The sequence below is a fragment of the Odocoileus virginianus genome, chromosome 3 (assembly GCF_023699985.2).
Source record: "Odocoileus virginianus isolate 20LAN1187 ecotype Illinois chromosome 3, Ovbor_1.2, whole genome shotgun sequence".
Taxonomy (NCBI): Eukaryota; Metazoa; Chordata; class Mammalia; order Artiodactyla; family Cervidae; genus Odocoileus; species Odocoileus virginianus.
This window is the reverse complement of record NC_069676.1, coordinates 87,537,299-87,549,867: the sequence shown is the minus strand read 5'-3', so window position 1 is coordinate 87,549,867 and position 12,569 is coordinate 87,537,299. Positions and strand designations below refer to the sequence as shown.

At 43.0% G+C, this 12,569-nt stretch overlaps 1 protein-coding gene across 7 annotated transcripts in view; it reads left to right on the top strand.

Moving 5' to 3' along the window:
• ARB2A (ARB2 cotranscriptional regulator A) overlaps nt 1-12,569 on the top strand; it is a 396,180-nt gene that overhangs the window by 280,988 nt on the left and 102,623 nt on the right. The window contains exon 11 of one of the 7 annotated variants that reach the window (XM_020873043.2): nt 11,159-12,559. The exons of the other annotated variants lie outside the window; for them this stretch is intronic. Coding sequence (XP_020728702.1) covers nt 11,159-11,178 — 20 coding nt within the window. The 3' untranslated portion in view covers nt 11,179-12,559. Of the gene's footprint in view, nt 1-11,158; nt 12,560-12,569 lie in introns of those variants that run through there. 7 annotated transcript variants of the gene reach the window in all.

Here is a 12,569-nt window from a genome sequence, read left to right as displayed (position 1 = left end):
CCCGATCTCTATTTTTGTTCCATCCAAATACGCTCCTGCTTTTTACCCCTGATCACCCCCTTTCTGCAGCCCATTAAATATACTCTTAAGGAGACATCAAGACTTCTTTTAAGAATATGAGTTTTTAATTGTAGCAGCACATATGCATAAACAAGGAGACAGGCACGATGGCAGATGAAGACCAAGTAAGAGAAAGCCTTGAGCGTACCCAAGTGAACTTAAAAACCCATCAGGTTCATATTGCCTTACTTTTTAATTTAGTAAATGTTTGTAGCTACTATGTTTTAACTCAGTTAGTATAATGAAGCTTTCCTCAAATTAGATTGGACTCATTTTTTCCAATTCACTAAAAACATTTTTATTCAACTATTGATTTTAAACAAATTATGAACTATTTCCCTGTGGTTTTCTTTCTCGCAAATGGGCTAGTTTCACTATGTGAGTCTTAATTTATATAATTGTTCTCTTTTATTCTCTTTGTGTTCCGCCTTTCATTGTGTTTAGCAGACACTTGTTGCTTTGTAATTTTGAAAAAAAAAAAAAAAAACCAGCATGTACGTATACTTGGAAAGAATAGGTATCAGTGAAATTTTGTATGCTGCAAACTGTTTTCCATGAACTATCATCTTGAAACATGAGTTAAGGTAACTAAGGAAGTCTTGTCATCGTGAATGCTGCTGAGATTCATTTATTTAACATTAAACGTATCTCTTGACTGCCCACTTTGTGCCAGGTACAATTCCAAGTTCTGAGAATCTGTAAATAAGCCAGACAGACAAGGACCTTACGCTTCACCAGCATACATTCTAGCCAGGATTGCACCAGAGATGCAGGCATTAAACAAATAACCAAATACATAGCCTGTAGAGATGGCAGTTGATTTCTTGATTCTGTTTCCCTCTCCCATGGCTTCAAGGCCGTATCTACAACCTCATTTTCTGTAGTGCTGACTTCAGTTTAGCCTCACAGTACTAATATCCCGTCTACACAAGGGCCTTGTTCTAGTACAGGAGAGAGGATGGAGAGGCAGCCGGCAGGGCCAAGGGTCTCCTCGTGAAACTGAAACGAGATGTGCGTCCCTCTCAGAATTGTAGAAGTGAGGATTCCTTCACTCATTCAGCAAATGTTTATTGAGCAGTGTATCACCTGGGGTTCTGTTATGTTCCAGGCTTTATAACACCTACATGTATGCCCTTAAGTTCCTAGTCGGAAAGTCAGAAACATGAAAATACATAATTACTGATAAATGTCGTAGTAAAGAACATATATCGAGTACCTGGAGGGGACCACAAAAGCAGTAACTAACTCTGCCTGGGGGAAATCCTCACTGTAAAGTGTCCTCTAAACTGTGACTTAAAGATGGACTGGAAACAGAGCATGCTTCATTTATTCAGGAAGCGTTTACTGAGCCAAGCACAGCTGTGGGCCCTGTAGACGCAGCAGTGAGCCAGGCAAAGCTCCTGCTCTCTTGGCAGCGGAGAGGCAAACCGTATACAGAAGGATAAGGAAGTATGTATCAGGTAGCAATGCTTGCTGGTATTAAAAGAAAAGTGGGTTAGTGAAGGGAGCAGAGAGTGAAAGGCGTGCCGTTTTACCAACGCTGGTCCAGGAAGTCTTCTCTGGTGAGATGGCATTTGAGCAGAATCGTGAACGATAGAAGGAAATGAGAACGGCAGGCAGGAAGCTGTTTCTAAGAGAAGGGGAGGCGTGAAGAAAAGCGTGATAGCCACGAAAAGCATGCCCTCTCTGTCACAAAGTGAAGTGTTTTCACTGAGCTTGGATGGAATAAGATGGGATGCAGAGAGCTTGGGGGAGTGTGGTGGACGAGACTGGGAAAGGAAGAGAGGGAAGACACTGTGTTTCATACTCAGGAATCTGAATTCCCACCACGTTGATTAGGAAAAAAGGGGCTAGATTTTGGGGGGGCAAAAAAGAGGGAAAAAATGACATGATTAGATTTTTTTCGTTTAGTTGGATTTGGGGGAACTTAGCACAGGTATGAAAGATTACCTTGAAAGGAGATGCAGAAGAAGCCAACTGTAAGATTATTGTGATGCTGCAAGTGAGGAATTATGTGACCTAAATTAAAACAGTTAATAGGAAGCTAGAGAGGAGATGGTAGAGTTCAGCCGTTTTAGGAGGCCCTCTCATGCCCTTCAGAGGATGAGAAAGGTCGAGAACAATTCCTGGGTTCCAGTCTGTGTGACTCGGTGAGTGGCGGTACCATCCACCAGCTCAGGGAGCCTGGAGGAGAGGCAGGCTTAGACGTGCATGTCTGTGTGTGCGCACGCGTGTGTGTGCGTGTGTGTGCGTGTGCACGTGTGTGTGGCGCGCGCGTGTGTATGTGTGAGAACAGTTCCTGGGTTCCAGTCTGTGTGACTGGGTGGGTGGCAGTACCATCCACCAGCTCAGGGAGCCTGGAGGAGAGGCAGGCTTAGAAGCAAGCGCGCCCGTGTGTGTGTGTGTGTGTGCGTGTGTGTGTGCGTGCGTGCGCGCACGCGCGCTAAGTTCAGTCGTGTCTGACTAAGCGCATGTAAAGGATTTGATTGAGGGCAATGGAGAGTGTGTGTGTGTGCGTGTGTGTGTGTGCGCGCACGCGCTAAGTCAGTTCAGTCGTGTCTGACTCTTTGCAACCCTGCCGTTCACCAGGCTCCTCTGTCCATGGGGATTCTCCAGGCAAGAACACTGGAGTGTGTTGCCTTGCTCTCCTCGGAGGGATCTTCCCAACCCGAGATCAAACCCACAGTCTCTTGGCTCCCCTGCCTTGGCAGGCAGGCCACTAGCGCCACCTGGGAAGCCAGTGGGAATTGCAGCCTGGAAATTAAATTAGAGCCAGAATATAGATTTGGTTGTTACTAGTGTTTCATGGAAATTTAAAACAGAGGTGCCAGAAGAGTAGTCAGCATTGTCACATACTGTAGAGAAATTTAATAAGATGAAGACTTTTAAAAGGCCATCAGATTGGACGGTTGGAAGGTCACAGATGACTTCATCAAGAGCGGTATCTGTAGATGTGGGTTAGGGTAGAACCACCTTGTGGTTGAGTTGGAGAGAGAACAGGTCCAAGGCTGCAACTGTCCAGCCGAGATCACTCTTCTCTCTCCTTTCCCAGAGCTCCTCCTTGGAAGCTGAGATCTGATCTCTTCCACCTCCCTCCTTAAGCTTTCTCCAACCAGGGTCTCGGAGCTGGGACCGTGGTGGAGGGACAGATATTCTAAGATCCTTGGGTCCCTAATGGGAGAGGGGAACCTGATATTGGTGAGCAAGGTATCGTGAAGAGTGTCACAGAACCACAGGTGGGACCAGCCCAGAGACCTGTCTCCAGAGGGGAGGAAGATGAAACACATATGTCTCTGTGTATGTGGAAACTCACAGCTTGGAGCTGCAAAGCCCAGGAGGGAGACTTGCACTTTGGAGCAAGTTGGAAGCAAAGTTCAGAATAGGGGACCTCCTCCCTTAACCCTGGGGACCAAGGAATTATCCTTAAGATCTAGCAGGTTTCCTGCCATCTCCCACACACACCTTGGCCTCTGCTTCTCCCACCCGCACTGCCCATCTCAGCCCATTAAGGACAAGGCTCCAGAGCGAGTCTGGTGGCTTGTTCAGAAGCCTCCAGAGCCATTAGTTCCTACCAGACTCCCTGCTCTGAAGTGGCCTTACATCCATGGCCAGAGACACAGGCCCTCAAACTTTCCCATGGCGGCCAGTGGTGGGGATGGGCTTGGGGGGACCAGTGCAGGGGGCACATTGACACCCCAGTCTGGTTAAGCACCCAGGCGGACCCCACCAGGTGATGGTCCTACCGGGGGTCAGGCCGGGGATGTGCCCAGGTCCTAATGGATGGGGGCTTCCTCCAGCACCCCCGCCATATGAATTCCTGGGCGGGATGGTACCTTGTGGGCCCCAGGTCGGAGCTGGCGAGGTAGGGGCCTGGTTCCTAAGCCCTCCCAGGGGCACAGGCGCCCTCCCCAGGCTCTACATGGTCCCTGGCAGTGCATCCAGACCCCGGCGCTGCCAGAAGACTTCTGGCCACAGAGAAAGAGATGGGGCAGCTGGCCAAGGGGCTGAGGCGGAAGAGGAAAACCCTGGGGTACCCGCAGGCGCACATGGGGTTCGCCACGGGGGCTGTGTTCGGAAAAGTGCTGAGCCAGAGGACCGTGTGCCGCTTGGAGGCCCAGCCGCTGAGCCTCACCAACAGAAGCTGTGGCCACTGCTGAAAATGTGGCTGGAGCAAAGTGGACACTGAGAGCCTTCTGAGCTTCTGCAAAATTCTGCAGTCTGCTGCTGATCCTGCAGCAGGGTCGAAATGCAGACAGGCGCATTGGAAACAGCCTGGAGAAACACTGCCTACAGTGGCCAAAGCCCGCACTCCGGCAGATCGTCACTGGACAGCTCCGCCCGTAGAAGGACTGGGTCGGAATTTGGTTCTGTAACTGGAGCGAGATGGGCAGTCAGCCAAGCCCCGATTTCTCCCCACTGCCGGGCCTCCGTTCCCAGGGAGGCCAGTGTGCTTTGCCCTGACCTCAGGACTCCATTTTGGCTCCCCCCAACTATGGGGTACCCTACTTTGCACGTTCATACCGCTCTGCCCCATTTCCCACGGGAGGAACCCTCCTCTCCGCCCCAGCCACCATCCTGCGCCTCCCCAGTCTTTCCAGCTGAGGGGCCCTATTCCTGGTCAGGGCCAGCCTGGGGACACGGTCTCTGGGGTTCCTTTCAAGGCGATTAGCATGAAGTGCTCCATCAATTGTCTGGAAAAAACAGCACATAAGAATACATAAGGGAGGGGGCTGGGAGCCGTTTAGGAGAATTGAGAAAGGTGAGGTTGAAGCTTATCGCTGCTTTGTGTGTTTCCCGGCCTCAGCTTTAAGGTACGTTACAGCACACAGGTGGGTTTGGATTCTGTTTCTCTCTTTTTTTACTAATTGAAAAGTAATTGTGTCTCTTATTCCTAGTGGTTATCAGTAAGCATATTCTTATGAATATAACATTAAGCGAAAAGCTCACGTCACAGAAGACTATGTCAGTGAATCATTTCTAGCAAAACCAAGCAGAACTTTGAGTAAACAGTCCAGGATAATCGTTGCCTCCAGGGGAAGGTTTGAGGATGTGGTAGCAAAGAGTGCATAGCGCCTGCCCGGAGCCCATGATGAAACACAGAAGTTAGCTTGTTCTCCCCGCTTTCTTGAAAGATATGTGTTCTTTTTTTTTTCTCTAATTCACTTTTCAGCTACGTTTGGTTTATTCCCTGGGAATTCCCCTTACTTTCTTTTGAGCTCAGAAATGCATTTTAGAGGAGATTTGTGGTAGTTGATCCCGCACTCCCTGTGGCTTTTTCAGTGGTACATCTTAAATCACCTCTGTACATATGTGCGTTTTCTTCAAATGGTGATGGTAGCCTTCAGCACATTTTCAGCGGGTACCATGACTGTGTAGATCTACAATTTTAGAATTTAAGAAACACCTTCCCATTGGCCATCTTATTTTTAAGGGTTTTCCCTTGAAAACTAATAGGTAATTCCTGCTTTTCTTCGAGTCTGTATTTTCTGGGTGTCTCTAGCTCAGTACAGTAAGAAAAATACTCTGAATCACTTCTCATGTAAGTCTTTCAAATCCATTCCAAATAATGTATTGAGTATTGTTTTTATGCTTTTATCAATCTTTGGCACTTTAATTAGATTCCTATCATAAAAATCAATTTCTCCCTTCCCTAGAGGTTTTCCTACCTCTTGTCTAAGAAAACTTGAAATGTGAGGTGATCCTTAGTCCAAAACATTATCCTGCTCTTAAAGTAGCATCTAATCGTTTTCTGTAATTTCATATTTTAAAAATGTATGAACTATGCATCATTGTTCATTATACTAAAACTGTGTCCTAAGGATTTATTTTTTAGAATAACTGCTTTTATTTATGATTTTCTTCTAGAAATAGTCTTTCTTATTAAAAGTACTAGCTTCCTTGGCAGAATTCATTTATGAAGTCCTTTTAGGTACAAAATTGTTTTATCTATGTAGAAAAATGTTTGTACAATAAAAACTGCAATTTCATTCCAATAAAATCCTAGTGGAACGTGGGAATATTACTTGACAAAGTGATTCTAAACTGAAAAAAGGAAAAAAAAAAGGAATTTTTGAAGGTAAGGAGTTAGGACCTTTTCTTACCAGATGTTATGAAACTACAATAATTTGAACACAGTGTTGTGGTCATGATGAACAAAGTAACAGAAACAAGTATTTAGCAAGTCCATCTGTGGTTGTGTAAGTTGGTACAACCTTCATAAAAGACTATTGAGTAATTCGTATGGGAAATGTTTAAAATGTGCTTTCCCTTTGGTCTATCATTTCAACTGTTAAGACTGTTTTTAAGAAAATATTGTTCAGTTCAGTCTCTCAGTCATGTCTGACTCTTTGCAACCCCATGAATCGCAACATGCCAGGCCTCCCTGTCCATCACCAACTCCCGGAGTTTACGCAAACTCATGTCCATCTAGTCGGTGATGCCATCCAGCCATCTCATCCTCTGTCATCCCCTTCTCCTCCTGCCCCCAATCCCTCCCAGCATCAGGGTCTTTTCCAATGAGTCAGCTCTTCGCATGAGGTGGCCAAAGTATTGAAGTTTCAGCTTCAGCGTCAGTCCTTGCACTGAACACCCAGGACTGATCTCCTTTAGGATGGACTGGTTGGATCTCCTTGCAGTCCAAGGGACTCTCAAGAGTCTTCTCCAACACCATGGTTCAAAAGCATCAATTTTTTGGCCCTCGGCTTTCTTCACAGTCCAACTCTCACATCCATACGTGACCATTAGAGATATGTATAAAAATGTAGTGATAAAGATGACCATCACAGCATTTTTTTTTATTTTAACAACAAAAATTAGAAACAACTTAATGTTCAGCAATGAGTTAAGTAAAAAAGGAACACCATACATGGTGAAAATTGACAAACAGTTCAGAAAAGATTATTAAATGAGGCAGAACAGTTTGTTAAACTCTATGATGTCATTCTTTTATTTTTTACAGAAAAAGGTATGTTAATACATACATACAGGGAAATATAATAGATATTACTGGTGATTTTTTTTTTTAATTTGCTGTATGTATTGTGCAATTCAAAAACCCAGGGAGTATTTCTAAATGAAGACTCCAGAAAATCTAGGATTCCTAAAAATATGCATTCTTCTAGTCTTTCTTTCTCATTATAAAGCAATATTTTAGAATAATAAATTTGGCCTTTTCATTCTTACTCAGTTTTGTAGTTTCTGTAAAAGAAAAGGAAGGCAGTTCTCTAAATGATGGATTATTGGAACATATCAGTTAGAAAGGCATTGCTAAAAAATTAGATTTTTTTTTAATCAGATGCCCATTAATGTTAAAGAACTGTAGTGTAGCTCAGTGAGTGAAGACACCTGCCATATGTCTGTTTTCCTGTACAACGTGGTAATTTACAATTACAATTAGTGTGTTTATATACCTCAGTGTAGTTAGCCTATATTTAGAATATAAGCCCAAATCATTTTCATGTTTCTGAATGTTTACTTTGCAATTTTAAAAAGCATTTGAAAATGCCAAAATCCTGTGTATCACAGTAGAATTCTCCCTACTTGTCATGTTTGAAGAAGCCAAACGAGATCTATGGATTGTTAGATTTGAAGGCAAGGTCAGTTCTGGTGATTATAGCCCCAGCCAATTGAAAGATGATCTGTCATGAAGTAAATCTACTCCAATACCCAGTAAAATCATAAAACAAGGTGTTAGCATTATCATGATTACAACCAGTGAAGAGAAATGTGACAAGAAGCTTTGGGAGACTGTGGTTTACCCAAGGGACTTCCTCCAGAAAACAACCTAGCAGGTTGGTATGTTGGGCTGCTGGTCTACCACCTCACTCTTTAGCTATGATCCCTGCTGTGATTTCTGCCAGTGGCAAAATCAGCTGCTTTGGCATTGAACTTGAGTTCCTTAGGTTTCCTTCCCCCAGCTTCCAACAAAATTCTAAATACAAACCAGCTTTACTTATCGCTATTGATTTTTCTATTGACTGCCTGCCAAAGACTGTGTTCAGAAAAGGAAAAATTGAGGCCTTCCATTGATTTAAAATCAGTGTTCTCTTCTAAATCTATGCAACATGTTTAACATATCATTTCTTCTTTTCCAAAGGAGTAGCTGTCAGTTCGGTTCAGTTCAGTTCAGTTGCTCAGCCGTGTCTGACTCTACGACCCCATGCACTGCAGCACGCCAGGCCTCCCTGTCGATCACCAACTCTAGGAGTTTACTCAAACTCATGTCCATTGAGGCAGTGATGCCATCCAACCATGTCATTCTCTGTCGTCCCCTTCTCCTCCTGCCCCCAATCCCTCCCAGCATCAGGGTCTTTTCCAGTGAGTCAGCTCTTCGCATGAGGTGGCCAAAGTATTGGAGTTTCAGCTTCAGCATCAGTCCTTCCAATGAACACCCAGGACTGATCTCCTTTAGGATGGACTGGTTGGATCTCCTTGCAGTCAAGGGACTCTCAAGAGTCTTCTCCAACACCACAGTTCAAAAGCATCAATTCTTCGGCACTCAGCTTTGTTTATAGTCCAACTCTGTTTAATAATTAGTCCTCTTCTTCCTTCTTTTAGAATTCTGTGCCCTGGCCAGGGAGGTGTGTAAGCTGTGTGAAGTTGCATTGTTGTCTTGCAATGGACGATAATGCCCCTGAAACAGCTGTAAAACTGGATATTATTGGCTGAGTAGTGGGCAAATCTTATCATATGCCATTTTATTGAAAGAGAATTAGTTTTAATATATCACATATTAGTTTGCTCAGGCTGCCATAACACAGTACTGCAGTTCAGGTGGCTTAAAGAATAGAAATTATCTTTTTCATGGTTCTGGATGCTAGAAGTCTGAAGTCAAAGTGTTGTAGAATGGCTTCCTCCTGGGGGCTCTGAAGGAAGGGTCTTTGATTCAGGCTTGCAGATGACCACCTTCTCCCTGTCTTTTCACATTGTCTCCCCTGTGTACATATCTGAGTCCAAATTTCCTCCTCTTAGAAGGACAACAGTCATTAGATTAGGGCTACCTTTCTGACCTCATTTTAACCTAAATATCTTTGTAAAGATCCTGTCTTTAAATAGGTCATGTTTGGGGGTACTGGGAATTAGAGCTTCAACACAAAAGTTTTTATGGGGTGCAATTCAGCTTGTAATACCAGCCTAATTAAAATGTAAGCTAGATTCAGTTATTTGTTAATGTAAACATTAAGCAAACATGATGACAACTCATGGTAAATATGATGAGGTGTCAGGTGTCGGGGGTCTTCATTTAGATTTAGAGTTATAGTTCTCTTGTTACATGCGTATTGCCTCTGATAAAAATCAACTGTTAACAAATATTCTCAGCCAGAGGAAGTATGGTCCCATAGCTAAGGCATAGTTTGGAAGACAGGCTTTTCTGGGTTCAAATCTCAGCTCAATAACCTACCATCTCTTGCTTGAAATGACACAGTTTCTCTCTCATCTGTGAAATAATGTCTAGCAATCCACAGGGTGAGGGAGTTGATAAACAGATAAAGTTAGGTCATGTGAAAAGAAACCCCTAGGCATTCCCTTAAACAGCAGACACCCAATAATTTTTCTCTCCATTGTGTTGTCACTGTACCTTGTCTGGGATTTTTTTATAGCTCATAAATCACTCTTTTGCATCTTAGGAAATTTTACATAGTAAGTGCTCATTGACTGTTAGCCAAAACTAAAAAAATGAAAGAACAAAAGGAGTAAAGGCTGTCATCTCAGTTGCTAGAAAACTTACTATCTGATATTGGGAAATGACTTTTGGAATTGTAATAACTGATAGGCAGTTACAAAGTTTGCTTCCTTAGCTGTCAACTGACAACTAGGTAAGGGAGCAGATTTTGATTTGAAGGATTTGAATAGAGACTGCCTGAAAACTGATATAATGTTGTATAATTGAAAGGAATCATCTCTGAAGTTGTTTCCAGCCTCTAATAATTGTATGAGTCTCCATAAGCAAGCAGAAAACAGCGCACTGCAGATTGACTGTGGCCACAAGGGTACAGAGTACCTTGTGACGCTGCTCCCCACACGGTGGTGACCACTGAAACCTTTCCTTCCTGGTGACGCTGCTCCCCACACCCTGGTGACCACTGAACCCTCTCCTTCCTGGTGACGCTGCTCCCCACACCCTGGTGACCACTGAACCCTCTCCTTCCTGGTGACGCTGCTCCCCACACCCTGGTGACCACTGAACCCTCTCCTTCCCGGTCTCCTGCTGTGACTGCAGTTGTCTCTCCCAAATGCAAGCCCAGTCCTGCCTTTATTCATATTATTTCTTCACTGAGCACTCACTAGCTTTTTTGTCCAAAGCCTCCCTATATTCGTTTGCTAGGGCTGCCATAATTAAGTACCAGAGGCTGAGTAGCTTAAAGAACAGAAATTTATTGGCTCATAGTTCTGGAGACTGCCATGCAAGGTAGAGGTATGGACAGGGTCCGTTCTTTCTGGGGCTAAGTCTTGGATATGTCCTTGGCCTCTCTCTTGGCTTCTAGGTGACTATCTTCTTTTTACTCTCTTTATGTTGTCTTTCCTCTATGCATTTTTCTGTGTTCAACTTTCCCCCTTTCATAAGGACACCAGTTACATTGGATTAGAGCCCACCCTAATGACCTCATTATAACTTTACTTCTGTAAATACCCTGTCTCCAAATCATGTCAAATTCTAAGGTATTGGGGTTTAGGACTTCAAGATATAAATTAGGAGGGGAACCCAGTTCAACCCCTAACACCTACCACTCCTGATACAAAATATAAGGTGTGCGTTTGGAAGCAGCGGGGAGCAATGTAGGAACACAGAGAGACTTGTTTATTTTTTCCTGCAAAGGAGTTAAATAAGAGGGCTCTGATGAAAGTATGAAAGTGAACAACTCTTTGCAGCCCCTGCCAGGTTCCTCTATCCATGGAATTCTCCAGGCCAGAATACTGGAGTGTGTTGCCCTTCTCTTCTCCCGGGGATCTTCCCAACCCAGGGATCGAACCCATTGCAGGCAGATTCTTTAACATGAGAGCCTCCAGGGAAGCCCAAGAATACTGGAGTGGGTAGCCTATCCCTTCTCCAGAGGATCTTCCAGACCCAGGAATCAAACCGGGGTCTCTTGCATTGCAGGCGGATTCTTTACCAACTGAGCTACCAGGGAAGCCTATGATGGAAAGAGAAGAGCATAACCATGGAGCCAGACAGTCCCAGATCTGGCGTTCTGTCCCTAGGTCAGAAAACTGGCAAGAAAAATACCATTTTTCCCTTCCCAATGAATGACTTTATGGGGTGAAAAATTGCAGTAGCTACTTATTTTTATCTGTTTTAGGAGCACAATAACTGTACTCTCATCAGTGAGATTGAGAAGCATTATCTTAGGAAGAAAGTTTTGGAAATTTTGATAAAGATATGATTCTTACTTTCCCCAGAAAAATTGATATGTGTGCCTATTGAGAAAACCCTGTCACTTTCTGCTAAGCATTGCCAGCCACTAATTTCATCAAGCTAATGTAACAGGACAGTCAAGTGACTTGCCTTTAATTTGTTGTGATTGTGTTATATTTATGAAAAGCAGAGCTAAAACAGCTGATAGCAAATGTTTAGACACTGATTGTTTCATAAATAGTTTTAAGAACATTGCTAAATCTAAGTAGACACTGAGTAAGTTTGCTCACTATGTGAAATGTAAATCATTCTTTCTGTAATCATGTCATTAAACACATGCAAATATTATAAATGATTACCTCATTTCAAACATATTTTTATGGCACCTGTCTGCTTGCTAAATATGTATTGCCTTTGAGATTTAAACAGAAGAGGTGGGAAAAGACTTACCATATAGGGATTTATTATGTTGTTCTTTTCTCTCCTGAAAAGGCAATCATAGCAACACCACAGGTAGAAAAGAATGTTTTGCTGCTTCTGTGTCACGTCATTAAAGTAGTGAATTTAAAGCCATAAATTTTTGTCTTCTGGGCCAAGAAATTGTAAGTAAAATACTAACAAGAATGTTACGCTCTTAAATGAGAAGTGAAAGAATCTTTATCCTTTTTATTCGAGTTTCCAGAAATGGCACACTCCATAAAAAAAAAAATCATTTTTATTTTTGAACTGAGTTTCTTGCATTAGTCAATAAACAATTTATTTGGTGAATATTCTCTGTGCACATATATCACCATGTGAACATTTAGGAAACAGAAGGTGCTTGAATTTGTGAGATTTAAATATTTTCTCACAGTTGATCCAGTGATACTGCAGTTGAAATAAAACCACATTTAAATGAAATAACACTTTCTACTAAAAGCACATATACATTTTCTGTCATTGTTTTAATGAGGACAGCAGTAATCCCAGTTACTCAGTGGAATATCTTGTATTAAAAATCGTTAGCATGTTTGCCACTGTATGCATTCTAAGACTCGCTCACAGAGCTCTACCTGTCCTGACCACAAATGTACATTATATTATCTGACTATACATGTTTTGTGATGCCCATATCCTTGCAAATATTATTAAATTTTGAAAGTATAAACAAAGCAAT